The sequence below is a fragment of the Camelina sativa genome, chromosome 19 (assembly GCF_030686135.1).
Source record: "Camelina sativa cultivar CO46 ecotype springtype chromosome 19, ASM3068613v1".
NCBI lineage: Eukaryota > Viridiplantae > Streptophyta > Magnoliopsida > Brassicales > Brassicaceae > Camelina > Camelina sativa.
In genome coordinates, this window is record NC_141898.1 from 19,139,773 (window position 1) to 19,155,921 (window position 16,149).

General features: G+C 33.1%; 1 protein-coding gene, 1 long non-coding RNA gene and 1 pseudogene across 11 annotated transcripts; 1 reads left to right on the forward strand and 2 right to left on the reverse strand.

The window, feature by feature from the left end:
- Positions 1 to 2,555: 2,555 nt before the first annotated feature.
- LOC147920799 (uncharacterized) lies at positions 2,556 to 14,228 on the forward strand. 10 transcript variants are annotated; one of them, XR_015590833.1, is made up of 12 exons: positions 2,556 to 2,766; positions 2,846 to 2,967; positions 3,056 to 3,615; positions 3,736 to 3,808; positions 3,908 to 3,988; positions 10,008 to 10,145; positions 10,268 to 10,325; positions 10,852 to 10,921; positions 11,032 to 11,099; positions 13,534 to 13,629; positions 13,770 to 13,833; positions 13,923 to 14,228. It is a non-coding gene; the product is annotated as an uncharacterized LOC147920799 (long non-coding RNA). The 10 variants fall into 10 exon arrangements; XR_015590828.1 differs by lacking the exon at positions 13,770 to 13,833 and having other exon boundaries at positions 3,056 to 3,110; positions 3,380 to 3,615; XR_015590832.1 differs by lacking the exon at positions 13,770 to 13,833 and having other exon boundaries at positions 2,846 to 2,902; positions 3,056 to 3,110; positions 3,380 to 3,615.
- LOC109130859 (uncharacterized) lies at positions 4,396 to 8,584 on the reverse strand (annotated as a pseudogene).
- LOC109130858 (uncharacterized) lies at positions 11,152 to 12,205 on the reverse strand. The gene is made up of 4 exons (XM_087503081.1): positions 12,086 to 12,205; positions 11,772 to 11,984; positions 11,408 to 11,685; positions 11,152 to 11,197 (listed from the first exon to the last, which is right to left on the reverse strand). The coding sequence occupies exons 1-4, from the start codon at positions 12,203 to 12,205 to the stop codon at positions 11,152 to 11,154; spliced, it is 657 nt and encodes a 218-aa protein (XP_087359207.1).
- Positions 14,229 to 16,149: the final 1,921 nt, after the last annotated feature.

A 16,149-nucleotide genomic window follows, 5' to 3' on the forward strand; every position in this document is an offset into this window, starting at 1 on the left:
CCGAGCTACGCCCGATAATATATTTGACAACTAACATTTTTTAATTAGTTAATTCAGGTTTAAATTCAATTTAGTTTTAGTTTACTTTACAATAAATTCAGATGTTATTGATTTATTGTATTTAACATTTTCATATAAATGACCTACATTTTTTGATTAGTTAATTGAGGTTTAAATTCAATATAGTTTTAGTTTACTTTACAATAAAAATCAGATGTTAATGATTTATAGTATTTAACATTTTCATATAAATGACCTACATATACTACTATAAAAGTGAACAAAATCACTCGTTTTCATTTGATTATAGCTAACGCTTTATCTTAACAAAATTACTTGTTTTGTTGTGGAATATTTGGGATTTTAATTGTTTGTAAACAACATGTGTGGTTTTGTTGCATCATGTATCTTAGATTACATATACACGTAGGTAGCCTAGTCTTCTAGCGGTCAGTATGGCGAGGTACTTATCTTCCTTCAATGACTGCGTATTATAATTTGGTTATCAGACTTTGTAAACTTCTTATTTAAAATGATGATCTCGTAAATAATTCTCGATGGTTTAACAATATTTGGACTCTTATATTTTCATATATACTCAGACCTACCTGATTTGACCAATATTTTTTAACACCGTTAACTTGTAGTGAATAGTGATTTCAACTGGTTTGACCTTTCGGCCAATAATTATATCTACTATCTATGGTACAATTTTAAGGTCTCTAATATATTCTGATATGTACATGCATCAATGAAGAGAATTGGACGGTTCATAGTTAAGGTTTATATTCTCAGACAACACATAAACCAACATAATTTTTGGAAGTAGGATGAGGCATGCTAGTCATAAAGCATAAAATAGAAAATGAATATTAAGTACGACAGACAGTTCATAGATTCTTCTTATTCATTTTGAGCTCTTCTTGATTCAGGGTTACAAACATTAGGTTTATATTTAATTAAATTATAGAGAATTTTATATAAACCCACAAAAGTTATGAAAACATCAAGTTAGCTATGTCTTATATTTTGAAGGGTTATCATCCAAATTGGAAATTATGTGTTGAACACTTAAAGCAAGAAACAAAGTCTGCATCTCTGCATCAATTTCAATCATATTGAAAGCAGAGACTAAAAAATTGAAAGAAAAGCAAAGAGATCTCAGCCTCACCATGTTGATCTATAAATTGTTGATCACCAACGTCTTGCGATGGTAAAGGGCTTTTGTCTAGGATCATATTGTTTACATGCTATGTGATGTGTGATCAAGGCAACAAAAGCTTGAAGTTCTAAGCCTTAATCTGCAATAATCCACATTTGTCCACATCATTGGAAAGCATTCTTGCTTTGAGACTCACAAGTTACCAAACATACTAATCAGACTCATTTTCAACTATAAACTTACTTGAATATGATTCGATCTTTGAATGCCCAACGTGATTTGTTGAGATGCGTAATGGATTGGTAATGGCAACGATGGCAGTCGAGACTATAGCAGAACAGATTTGAAGGAGATTTTGTATGTGGGGTCGTTTCAAATTTCTATTTGGATGTATATTGTAGCGAGGAGATGAAATGTGCAAAATTAAGAAATTTAATAAATAATGATGCCAGATGAATGATCAAAGAAGATTGAAATTCGTTACGAAAAGAAGTTGGGGCAAGAGGATCGATTGATCAAAGAAGATAGAATTGGGAATTGTTTCATGATGGAGGCTTGTTATACAAAAATAACTTGCCTACTGTACATACCAAGAGCTTATTGCTTATAGTGAAAATATCTTTTGGAAAACTGAAGACCATCAAAAGACAATTATCTGAGCTTGAAATTCTATCAAATACCAAGAAATATGTGTATTGCTACCACTTTTCAAGAGCTAAAATTTGTAAACTGAAAATATATTAAAACTTCCAGCTATGACTTGTATTAGTTATATATATATATATATATATATATATATATATATACTAGATATTCACCCGCGGTACACCGCGGAGCTATAGTTTTGTTAAGGGATACATAAATTAATTTAATTATTTAATTTTCTATATATGTAACTAATTAGTTTTATATTTTGTAAATTTTATAATTTTAAAAGTCTAATATATTGTGTAATTCCTATTGTGTATATCTATTGTTTGACCGCGGTTTAATAATTTAAAATAGCATTATTGTTCATAATAATTATTTTAGTAAACTATTAGTCTATTTTTGTTTCTTTGTATTTGTATTTACAATGTAGTTAAAATATATTTATAATACTATTATTTTTAATAATTAGATGAGTCTACCATAATTTGACAACCATAATTTAGGTGGTTTTTCTTTTTATATTTTAATACTTTTGTATTTATAAATATTTACTACCATTAAAATGGTGGAGTGTTTTATAATTGGATATTTGATTAATTTTAATATATTAGGTATAGAGATAAAACATTTGTTATAGTTGGGGGCATTTTGGCAATTCTTGTACTTGTTGTCTTATTAATTCCTATTAGTTAAATATATATATTTTTTTTGTCTTCACTGACTAAATCTGATTGTCTGTAGAGAAAAAGAAACGTCAATTTTTATTTTCTCTTATCATCTTCGACATTTTGGTTTTTTCAAGTATGAGATATTTGAAGTTCTTTTTCTGATTCTTCCATGTCAACAACAGAAATAACATATTAATTTAGAAGGTAATCATGTAGAGAGAAGCATCGATCATTGCCTGTCCATATCGTTTTCATCTCCACGATGCAAGATTGGAATGGTTCCAGGTAAATAAATCTGTTCTTTCTGTTGTTGATTTTTTTTGAACTCACATATGGTAATACGCCGATTTCGGATCACTTGTAGATAATCGAAATAGGAAACATATTGGGGGAGATTCGTTTATTACAATAAAGTCAGCAGGTGATTCAATCTTATCAGTTCTGGACAGCCATATATGATTTGAGATATGTATGATGTATTAAGAAGTATGAACCTAACTCTCTCCCTCAAGAACCAATTTTGAATTTCTTGCGTTTTCAATCGTAGCTTTTGTAATTGGGGTTTTGTTTTCAGGCATCAAAAACTATACAATGGGAGTATTCCTTCACTTAGCCTCAGTAACAAGGAGGTGGGTGGATTTTATACACCAATCGTGTGATGGTCAGAGAGATTATCCAAGAGAATTTAGTTCTTGTATCTGTTGACTTGGTTCTTGAGGGAAATGGGTCAAAGCTTTCAAGTTAAATCCTAATGGATCCTGTGCCCCCTTTATCTTTGTCCCCAAATGGATACCATTTTGCATCAGTTAAAAGTTATGTTTTTTCTTTCGAGGCTGTGGAGATAAATTCATCTGGTCTTTGTGTTGTTAAAACTCATCTGATCAATTCGTTTATGTAGGATGACCTACTATTTAAAGTCCTCCTGCAATTTAAGTTGAGGTACCACTGCATAGAGAAGAACTGTAAGAAGGTTAAATCGCTCCCTTTCTACAAACAGTTACCCAGCTTTCTGTGAGCTCTTATGGGCGTTTTTTTTACTTATGAGGGTTAACGTGGAAGGGCATTCGAGTCAAGATGAGGAACAAACTATTCTCTTCCGTTTATCAACCGTGTTAGATCCTGTAGTCTTATTATGTATATTACTTTCAAAGCTAATTTTTGTTAAACATTCACATATCACTTGTACTATGTTCCATCTAGGCTTTGGTAATTTGTTAAAAAAAATTATTGTTTTGATGTTGGTTTACTTTGCAGGTTAGTTGAGATTCTAAGCAATGACTAATAAAAATGTCTGATACTGTATATATAGATTCATCAATTAGAAAAGGTAAGATGGTAAGTAGTATAGGAATTTGTTTAAGTTCTAATAACCAACCTTAAAGTATACTGTCATATATATAGCTAATTGTGTTTTTTTTACCTTCAGGTTGAACTGCATAAATGAAGTGCATAAATGTAACAAAGTACTGCTTTCAGCACTAAGCGTCTTGAAGGTAATTTGATTAAGGTTGGTATCTGTATATGCACTCACTACAATTAGTTTTTAATTTTTTCTGTGTGTTCACTGCATTGAGTTTTACAAATTTAAGTGATTAGGAAAAGGTTAAATCTATTGGCTCTCAAACAAAAATTAAATAAATTGTCTCGTGTATTGGTTATGAAAATGGAAGTAAAAGAAGGGTTGAATCTGTGTTTTAGAAACTAAATTAAAAAATTACAATAAGCAAAATATTGATTCATATCAGTCCTAACAATCGGTTCTGATATGCTTCCTTCATGGGTCTCGAATCATTGGTCCTATTGATAATGAGGCACCTGCATTTTCAAAAAAACATCTCAATTATAAGAAAACTATAGTTCTGAGACATAATACAACGAAGAAATGAGCATGCTACAAATATAAGATATGTAAAGTTTATCTTCGAAGAAGTAGATGACTCAGTGTATGTTTTGGAAAACCTCCTTGAAAACAACATTAGTTGTCTGCTTTTGAATCTTTCCCTCTTTGTTTAGTATTAGTATTCTCAAACTTTTTTTGGTTGTCACCCTAGACAATGCCACATAAAGTTGGCCATGAGAGAACACAAGTTTAGGCAAGTAAAGTCCTACTTTCTCTAGAGACTGTCCCTGACTCTTATTGATGGTCATAGCAAATGCAACAGATAGTGGAAACTGTCTTCTACGCATCTTGAATGGCAGTTTAGTATCTGAAGGTGTTAGATTTATCTTAGGGATTAAAACTATCTCACCACTTCGGTCACCTGTTATTACTCTAGCTTCGACAATGTGATTAGCTAGTTGAGTAATCTAGAGCCTAGTTCCATTACACAGCCCAACTTTTGGATCAATATTCCTAAGCAACATAACCAGCGCACCAATTTTCAAACGTAAAGCATGGTGTGGCAAACCTGATAGCTTGATATTGTTTAAGAAATCTGGAGTAATTACCGGATTGTTCAGTGAATCTGAATCTGTAGGGTCTATACTATCAGCACTTAGGTAGATCCTTTCTTCCCCTAGAAGCACAGAAACAGTTAATATATTAAAGATATTAAAGATATAAATGACATTTAATTGTTGGAAAACATTAGCTATTCAAATGTTTACTCACCTTGCAAATGCTCTAGCATAAACTTGTTCATTGTGTTGACATCATCATTGGTCGGTGCTAAAATAGCTCTCTTTTGAAAGAATTTAGCACCATTTTCTTTGTGCATTTGTGTTGGATCTCCATAAATTTTCTTAAAAATTACTGCTACTGGATTTTCTGCTTCTTCAATCAACAATTCTTCTAGGATATCGATTAGAGCCTCACCGTCATTAGGCTCATTAATCCTACCATCACCAACAGCCAATAACCAATCTGAAATTTTTTGGATATCTTTAGCTTCATCCACACTTATATTGTCTGATAGTAGTCGCATGTTTTTAGTCAACTTTAGGACCTTGCAGTGATCCCAAAGATACGAAGCATTAAGTGATGACATAACAATTTCTGCCATCCCTGCTCCATTTATTACTGAAAGAACTTGTCTGAAATCACCTCCAAAAACAACCACCTTTCCACCAAATCCCTTGTTATATCTGTTCTTGATAATATCAGAAAAGCTTTTGTCTAAAGATTTAAAACAGAACTTGCTCATCATTGGAGCTTCATCCCAGATAATAAGTGATGCTTCTTTGATCAAGGTAGCTAGATCTGATTTAGGCTTGATTTTGCAAACTGAAAATTCGTCAGGATTTAAAGGGATTGCAAACCTTGAATGAGCAGTCCTACCTCCTTCTAACAACAAAGATGTGATGCCACTGGAGGCGACATTAAGAACAATCTGTCCTCTTGATCTAACAGCGGCTGCTAGTTTTTTCCACACAAATGTTTTCTCTGTTCCTCCAAAGCCATAAAAAAAACCACCTAAATCATTGAATACAGCTCCGGTGATCTCATCGTATATGCTTCTCTGCTCAATCGTTAGCATTTTTATCCATTCAGCATGTTTTTCTGCCAAAAACTCACGGTTATATCTCATCTCATCAACAATTAACCGGTTGGAATTATCAATATCTTCGTGTGATGGTTGAGGGAAATGTGCAATGTCTCTGAGAGTTCCACCATTAAACAACATAATCATCTCTATTTCTTGAAGAGTGTAGTTTCTAATCTGAGCTTCTGTTAGAGTCAATTTTGCAAAAATTAGTGTCGGTGTCAGTAGGGAAACAAAATAGTATTCAAAATGGTTCTAATTTTTGAGAAATTAGGCGATCATATGAGAATACATAATTACCTGGATTGTTGTACTGTTCTCTTTTTTTTTGTTTCTATATCATCGGATAAAAGGTGCCATGTCTGAGACCATACATGTTCCGTTCTAGCAAGAGAATCCGATAGAAGAAGCATAGCAAAAAAATTTCTCATATAATCCCCAAAACAATACTGACCTGCTTCAATCAAACCATCAATGAAAACTTGATCATCATCTAAAATTCCATGTGCAAAACATGCTTCTTTGTACGATTCGTATACAACACCATTATATGTCTTGATGTCATCAAAACAACAAGGTCCTCTGACAATGTTAACAAGCACCCTCAGATAATATTCATCTTCCATTTTTCTAGGTACGTAGTTAATACGACCCAAAGAAAAACCTATTGATCCCTTCTTAAACTGCTTATTCTTTCCATCCCAAATAAAATATGTTAGAATTTGAGCATATAGAAGTTCTCGAGCTCATCTCCCATTTTTTCCAATAGCATTATTCCTATTCAAAGTCAACCAAGCCATGAACTGTGAATCTTGATTAAGTATACGTTCCTGAACATCATTAATATGAGCCTTCCCTTCAAAATAAGCAGGTTGCTTTCCTTCTACATGAAAAGACAGTCTCTGAACTGCTGTAGATCTATTTTGAAGTGGAAACTTGAAAATCCTCCAAATTGCCTCTGAAGCAGATACATATCTAAAAAGATAGAATTACCATGAAGCCAAGTTAGATAGTGATAAAGAATAAAATAGGCGGATTGAAATTTAAGTGTATAATAACTATGTGCAATCAAACCAATCTTTGATTTCATTCTCCTTTTTCTAAGTGGTATTTGGTGATTCGCCAGGAGTTACAGTTTCATTTGTTTTAGACTGGTCGGGTATATGGGCCTTTGTTGATATACTTAAATAAGTATTTAATAGAACCATTCTGATTACACCATTCCACATTGATATGAGCTTGATAACGAAGAGAGAGCTTCTTATTATAAGGCACAACATACCTATTGTCACATTTAATACCACCTTTCTCAGTGTAGTCTTATGTGATCCTCCTTCTATAAATAGGATAACCATCACCACCAACCTTTGTAATAGCTTGATGTTTTTTTGGGTAGTTCTTTGAACATGTTCCATCAACCATACACGGAGAATTTCTGTTAGCTGAACCACATGGACCATGAATCATTGAATTTTTAACAACTTCATAGAGCTCTGCCTCTTTCTCTTTATCTGGAATTTCTGCATAAATGATCTTATCAATGTCGTCAGCTGTTGGTAGCTTACTTTGAGGAGCCATGAATAAGAGAATGTGAGCATGTGGTAATCCTCTCTTCTGAAATCCGACAGTATACATAGTTGAAATAGTAGAAACAAAGTGTAATGAGGATATGATAAAATATAAAAACAGTAACAAAACCTCGAGTACATCAAAGAAAAAACTTACACGCAACTGTCTTTCCTAGCATATTCTTTTTTGTCAAATCTTGCATTAAAGAATCCAAATTGATTTTGAATATCCTTGCAACAATATCCGGTCTATCATCAGCAGTTAGACCTCTTCTTTGGCAATATCTTGTTATCTCTGGCCACTTAGGATTGCATGTGAAGGTGATGAATAGGTCAGGAAATCCGTAATGTTTACAGATTGCCATTGCATCATAGTAGCTTTGAACCATATACTGAGGTCCACTGGTGAAAGAAGAAGGTATATTAATTTGATTACCTTCTTCACCCATAGTAGTTGTTCCAGCTGTCGTTGCCTCTTTAATGGAGTTGTAGTTCTCGCATCTTAGTTTGGACTGATTAAACTTGATGTAAGATAGTCTGTTTGATTCGATAGTTGTGTAAAAATCACAAAGAAACTGCTGGAACAACCTCTTAGAATGCAACAAAGTATGAGACTCATTTTCCCTCTCTTGAATCCTGAATGCAAACCACTGTCTCATGCTAATACATTTCTTCTTCTTCTTGTTGGCTTTCTGAAAACATTTCTCAATACCAGGCCTGAAACCATCCTCACCATAGCATAGAATGAGAGGATATTGTAGAGCCAAATAGGAGATATGAATTTGGCTAATCCTCTGTAAGTGACCAGTACTCTTCTCTTGAATGACTATATCACGTTCTGGCATTTTGTTTTTTAAAATCCCCAGGTATTAAAGCTGCTACCTCTGATGTTGTAGGCATACTGTATATCCTCCCATCAACACCTTTTTGATCAGCGACAATACGCATGTGAAATGGCTCATCATTAGTTGATTGAAACCTCTCTCTAGCGGACCTGAAAATTTTGACATAAGGGTTTACATCATTGAGCATTTTCATTAGGGCTTCGATGACTTCTTTATTAAGTTTTTGCTTCCATGCGGTTGCCTTTGAATTTTTTCCCTTGCTACAGAAATAAGCAAAACATGAATTAAGAAACATAAGTATAGTGAAGTTACTAAAACATATAAAAGATATGTAGGTAGAAAGATTACTTGATGATAGTAGCTCTATTATATACTTCGTTTTCAGTATCAACTATATATAGTTGTGAATACTTAGCATAGTCACCCTCATCCGGCTTTAAACTGCCAATCAAATGATAGTTTCCTCCTTGCAATCGAAACATGTTAGGCCCTTTCCCTTTTGGCAGAGATTGGTCCACCTTTCCACCAAGAGAATTCATGGCGAAAATCATATTAAAAATTCTAATATTTTCTCTGTAGTTTCTGCTCATTGCGTCATTTCCTTTGAGCAATTTCTTGATAAGCTCTGGAGATTCTTTTAGAAAGGGTAATTTCACACTTCCTTGACCACAACATAGTGTAAATGTTGGGTATTTTGGTTCCTACTTTTGTTTATACGCTCATCATACCATATGAAGGCACCACAATACTTACACTTATATGTAGCATCACCATGGTCATGATAATATGGGGGAGAAAAAACAGTTCCCGGCCACGTAAATATATAACTCAATAGAAAAAACTTATTCGAACATATAAGAAATGATTGATACCTGATTTTAAAGAAATTGGTGTTGAACAATTTAAATTTTTTTGCAAATGTGGTCGACTTCTTCTCTTTGGTTGAGGGATGTTCTGATCAGCTGATTCATTTTCTCTTATTTTCTGCAATATTTGATCCGCTTTAGTCATGAATTTTATATGTTCTTCACTTCTGGCGCTCTGATGTGATACATCAGTGAGTTGTTCTGTAGCATTCTGGATTTCTATATTATCATTGCTTGGAATTTCAGTTTCTTCATCAGGGTACTGGTCAGTTTCATCGTTAGTTGTACTTATATAGTAGGTCTGTTCCTCTGCAGTTTCACTGTCAGTACAACTATCATCGTTGAACTGGTCCATGCTTTCATCATCAGTACTACTCTCTACTAATGGTTCGTAGTTCATAGAAGCTGAAGTTTGACCTATTTGTCACTGTTACCAGTTAAAATATTGTGTCGCATAAACATTAGTTATAGAAGACAATCATAACTATATATAGCTAAAACCAAAAAGTTATGCATATATAGATTACCTTACATAAAAGTAGTGGGTGATGCATTTTCAAATTCTTCTTGCTAATTTCTAATAGGAAACATATCGACTTTCGTGCCATGCTTTGATTGTTTCTGGTTCCTTTTGAATGATGTAGAAGCAACACACCGGTTCACTTTATAACAAAGATCAATTGAGTCAATTTATATGTATGAGTAGTTGTTGTTTAAAAGGGATTTGAGGTAAGCATTAACCTTTTCGTTTATTGTGGATATCAGCAGAAGGAAGTGTTTTTGTTGGAGCAACCCGGCGCTGTAGATTGGTGATGTTCGTGAGAACATCTATTGAAGATTTCTGAGTCAATCCGGAGCTGTTATTTTCAATTGAAGGCATGTCCGAGAAAAAACTTGAACCTGGTAATGACATTTGTTCTCATATTTTAGTATATGTTTGTCGCAATGAAGATAAATTCATACCAAAGATTATCAAAAGTATGTGTGTTGTAAATCACCCAGAGCATGTTGTGTTTTTTTGGCAGGAATGGACTGTTGAAGAGATATTGGTGTCCTAAAATGACCAGTAGAAGAATTACCAAGGTTGGTAATATCGTTTAAAACCCTGCTAAAAGTTGTACTTAGAAGAACATAACCATTACTATTAGATGCATTCGATTGAATAATCTGACTATTAGGAGTAGAACTTTGAATCAAACGGTTTTTTTTGGATGGGTTAGAATTAGAATCAAAATCCGACAGAGAAGGGCTTATCTTTTTTTCATGGTTGGGTTATTTTTTTCTCGAATTAGGTCGAATATGATAAGTTGTAGATGATGAGAGGGTGTTTATTTCGTTGCTTAAACAGGTTGGTTGGATTTTTTCCAGTATATATCTACTAAAAAGAGTAATGATTGCGTAGTTAGAATCAAATATTTGATTGAGTAGTAAATATAGAAAGTTGGTTTCAATTACAACTAAAAAGGAGACAGTTATGGGATACTAATATTTTTGCTGATTTGATGTTTTTTCAATAAGCATTTTTCTGCTGATTGAGTGTTGACAATATAGATAGTTGGTTTAAATACTTTCTGCATACTAAATTGGTAATATGTCTTGCAAAACGAAGATTTGGGCAGGTCATATACTAATGTTTTGCCTGGCATGGAGTACGATAGTTATAAGCCTCATGAATATATGTAAGCCTTGTATTTTACTATATACATGGTTTATTATTTTGATAGAACAAAGTTTAAATGCGTTATGTTGTTAATTTTCTCTTATACGAAAACTTTTGTGTTTCTCTCAGGCTATTTTGTCATTCAAGAGAGAATTTAAATTCGAGTGAAACATGCGGTCCATAAATCTTCAACGCAGGTCAGTTCTATATACTTCTTTAGCAGTTTATCTAAGTTGATTTTTTAAGAGTCTATGATAGATAATTAGGGTTCATGATGTAGATAGGATGCATTCTTCTAAAGTTAAAATGGAGAAAAATATAAAAGTTTTATTGAAGCAACTCAATAATTTCAGAAAAGAGCTGGAAAGCAGCAATTATTTGCGAGAAACAATGTCACAAAAGAAAGAAAAAACAAACTTTAGAAGTTAGAACATGAGAAAGGGGGAGAAAAACAAAAACAAAACTGAAAATAAAATGCTGCCACAAATCATTCCTTCTTTTCAACCTTGATCTTAACTCTGACCGTCTTTTCTTTTCCCTCAATGACTGTGTTGGCCACAACACTTCCATGGTAGACACCCTTCTGTTTTCCAACCCCATCGTTGTCGTTTGATCCTTGAGCCTTTTCATGAACTCTTTCAGCTCCAAATCTATTGGTTCAATACAAAAAATTTTAGAAGTTGAGTTTTGATCAGAAGTCCCTCTATTAACAGGGTAAATACGCTTGGAGGATGGAGTAGTAGAGTCGGTAGTATGCGGGCTACATTCTAACATGAGAGGTCCCTATAAACAGACAATACCTAGTTATATAAATTAGATTACCGCGGTTCCCTAATTTTTAATACCGGATTAATGTGTAGATCATTTACCTGGTCACCAGATACTGTAGATGTTGCGTTTAGTGTCTCAGATGAATTTTCCAACAGTTGTTTGTCGAGTAGGCCATCTTTCAAGAGGACTTTGGAGACCTTATAGTTGTCTTTACCATCAAATATGTTTGCTTTCTTAATATTTACCAGAAAGAGATAAGTCTTTCCAATAAGACTTTTCACTGGATCAGGCAAATTTTCTGGATCTATAATGTACAGGCCAATTAAAATGAAATGATAGTTAGTGAACACAATGGTTAGGAACATCATCATTACTTAACATTAATGGGAATATTATCTTATGATTAGCTAACCTCATCAACTGAGCCACCAAGAACTGATGGGGCAGACTGCCCAATAATCTCAGAGCAAATAGAATCAAACAACAATAATTTTGTCTCACCAGTAGCGTCCATGACATTAGCATAGAGCATGAACCTAAAAAATGTATATAAAGTAATAAATATAAATGGGATTTGATTGTAAAGCAATAAAGATAGATTTGAAATAATTTGAATCTAAAATTTTCATTACCGTGGTACAACATTAGTGACGACTGTATTGCATTTGTAACACCAAAACCTTGGTTTTGACCCTTTGTTATTCAACCCATTATCCCCATCGTTTACTTTCTCGACTTTCTTATTGCAAGAACGGCAACTAATATAGTACCAAGCCCAGTTTGTGTTAATGTCGTAGACCGTGCAATGAATTCTTGCCTTTCCAATCTATAGATAGATATTTTTTTATTGATTAGTTAGAATAAATCCAGAAAGTTAACATAAGCTTTACATATCTCAACAGAATTTTTCAACTCTTCAATTATTCTCCTAGGAAAATCTTCTGCATTTTCAGCTTGAACAGCAACCATCCCCCACCTTGGTTGTCTCTGACGGCATATGAGAGAGAGGCCATCATCGGGAAGCCTGTTAAAATACGATTAAATATGTTTTCAGGATTCAATTCAAACTCACTAATTATGCTAAGACATATAATAAAAAGAAATTTATTATGATAGATAATCTTACGCTTGTCTGAAAACATCAACTTCATGGAATATTGGGTTAACATGGACTTGAGAAGCATCAAACGAATTAGTCAAAAAGTTTACACCTGATTAAGTAAAATCATAAGTATTTATCTTAACATTTTTGGAGTACATTTTTGTGACATCCTTTCTTATCTTTGTATTCAAACAAGTCCCAACTAAATTCTCTACAATCCTTACAACCAAACACAATGATTTTCTTATTTGATAATATTAATTTCCTAAAATCTATCTACCTAATTTAAAGCAATATGTTAGATTAAAATATAATTCTCCTTTCACTTTTATTTAATCTTATATTTAATTATTTAAATTACTATTTAATATACTAAGTTAATAAAATTTTACATTTTTTTTAGCATATGATGTGATTCGGATGGCAAAAAAAAAAAAGATGTGATTTGAATTTTTATAAACGAATATATATTTTAAAAATTGTTTTAGAATTTTTGTAACCAAACAAGTATATTCAGATATAGATTATTTCACATTTGAGTTATTTTAATATATAATGAATATCTATCTTAACCTTTTTGTTAATAACAATGTAACATTTATACTAAAACTCAAAGAAACTTGATCTATTTATAATATATTCAAAAGTTTTTAAAAAAAATTGCACTGTGGTGTACCACGGGATCAACCCTAGTGTGGAATAATGCATCTGTTAAATGATAAACAATTCGTAATAATTAAATGTTTTTACCCTTGTAGAATTTTATCTTCACAAATCTGAGGACACAGGTGATGATGTTTCCATCAGAGTCTTGACAGGATGTAAAAACGTGCTCGGCCAAGTAACCCCACAAGGTACATGACATTCGATCATCTCTATTACATAAAATGAGTAAGTTGGATTGCAGATGTTATCCCACATAATAATTCTATAGACATATTAGCATATAAGCATTACGTTTCGTCCCGTAGCTCAAAATTGAGTATTTTGGTAGGCTTATTATTGGCTTCGAGGTCCTCCAATTCACCCAAACTCACAATTTGAGTCACAACTATAAGGTCCTCCAAATACAGATTGGGTGACTCAAATTGCTTTATGGGATATGATATATTTTAAAATTTAATTTTGTTTCGGTTGATTGATTTAGGAGATGCGTAATTGGTGGGGGAAAAATATTTGGAAATCAAGCAGTTTAAACACAAATCTCGCATAAGATCATCGTGGAAGGCAAGAAAAATCTGTCTATTTTCTATTTAATTTTTGAAGATAAACAATTAGGGGGAAAATAATTCAGGGTTATGTAATTTTCGACAAAAGGATGGGCTTGGGCTTGTTATTTTTGAATTGTAATCGTCGAACCCAAACTTAGATACTTACTAATATAGACAGTGGCAGGGTTGTAAATAAGTTAGAACTTCAGGAATTTTTTCGTAAATGTTTCTGAAAATGTATATATAGATATAGCCAGTTTTTGTTACTTGTTATTTGAAGTGTATCTCTTATACTAATGTTTTAATGTTCATAATAAGGAGACTATTTATAAACCTGAATCGTTGCAATTGAAAAGAATAATAATAATAAATGTGGGAATGACCAGATTTAGCATGCTGATGTTGTCTCATATATTCGTCTCAATTTCGATAAGCCCACGAATATACAGCATCTTCCATGGTCTCGTGTGTGTAGATAGATTTTTTCACTTTTTCTCTATTGACTACATCTTCAGTCCTATTTTTGCTTGATTATATCTCGCTCCTCCTTGAATCGTGGCTCTTTTATGGAACTATATTTCTGGTATAGGAAAAAGAAGAATCATTGATATAATTTCAAAAATAGAAACGTAAAGAGGCAATCATATAAAATATTCACTTCCCTTGACATACCTTGATTGAGTAACAATTGCGTTGGAATTCTCAGCCAATAGAAGAAGAGAATATCTCTCTAGCAAGAAGGGCGTAGGGAAACATGAAATAAGCAACCTTATAAGCAGAAAATAGGACGATATAGCTTTGTTTCGCTATAACCTCAATCTGAATTGTGGCTAGGGTTTTAGGTTGCGACCGAATGAGATTTCAATCTCATCAGAGGGTGCAGGAAAAGGAGAAGGGATGAAAACAATGTTTCGACAACAAATTGGAGGAGGAGAGATCAAAGGGTATGGCTTAGTTATTAGTAGTAATTAGATTTAGGCGACATATGAGGAAGAAGGATCGACATCATCACCACTCCGATTTACGGTTTTTGTTAGGGCAGCTAAAAAATTTGGGTTTGATATGGCCTTTGAAGCGTTAGATTATAAACTATTTAGTGGGTAAGTGTTTAAGAATATGCCCAAAAAAATAAATCAGGAGTTGCTGACGTGACAGCACCATAAGTGAGAAAAAAACTTGTTATAACAAGAGGTTTAGAGAATTGTTCTCTTGTGTTATTAATATATCCAATAGGATATAACATATATATAATGATACAACTTTAGGGTTTTAGGTTGATTTACTAATGGGCCGATAATGGGAATCCATACAATATAGAATATTCATAACACTCTCCCTTGGATGACCATTATAAAAATGTAGTTCCAAATGCGCATGTGAGATGTTGCCTCATTAAAAACCTTACCAGGAAAACCCAGTGGAAAAAACCATGGTTAAGGGAAAAAGAGTGCAGCGCGCTTTTACTCCCCCTCTTGAGTACATCACTTGAAATCTTCAAAATGTCGCAATCCAATATGATGAAGTAACTTCTTGAAGTAGTGGTTAAAAACGCCTTGGTAAATGGTTCACCAAATCTTCACTTCAACAAATTTGTAGGACATGTATATCACCGTATATCACCATTATTCTAAATTATTGGTCTCTTAGATGACTCATCTTGATCATTATCTTCGTCTCTCACGATCTCATCAATGTATGTCAAAGACTTTGACGATGATAGTCTTTCACCATTGGAATCATAATATTCCTCTTCAGGTGTTTATCTTTCGCGTGTTCTTTTCATTGTCTCATTAAAAACCTTTCAAGGAAAAACCCAATGGGATAAAAAACCATAATAAGAGAAAAAGAGTACAACCACGCACATGATCATATTTTTCCCCCTGAAAGCATCATCTTCAGCTTTTGCATTATGATCATATATATCAAACTTTCTTGAAAAATATTTCTTGAACACAATTACAGTCATTGTTTAATCTCAGATTTACACAAATCTAAGATCTTATCTTAGCTTGTTCCCGATTTATTTTCAACCCACTATGAGATCCCTAAGATGAACAACAATGATCTACACACATGATTTTCTCATAGAGATAGACTCTCACCCTTTTCTCTCAAAAGGTGTCAAAAGGCATCAAGACTTTTTCTTGCTTTTACAATATTCTC

Bases quoted from the DNA above. Each gene is read 5' to 3' on its own strand.
- LOC109130858 (XM_087503081.1), bottom strand. From the start codon at position 12,205: ATGCTCTATGCTAATGTCATGGACGCTACTGGTGAGACAAAATTATTG. The intron at 11,686-11,771 runs GTAAATGATCTA...GTCTGTTTATAG, and splicing joins CTACAGTATCTGGTGACCAG to GGACCTCTCATGTTAGAATG. The intron at 11,198-11,407 runs GTTGAAAAGAAG...TTTTAACTTTAG, and splicing joins CGGTCAGAGTTAAGATCAAG to AAGAATGCATCCTATCTACA.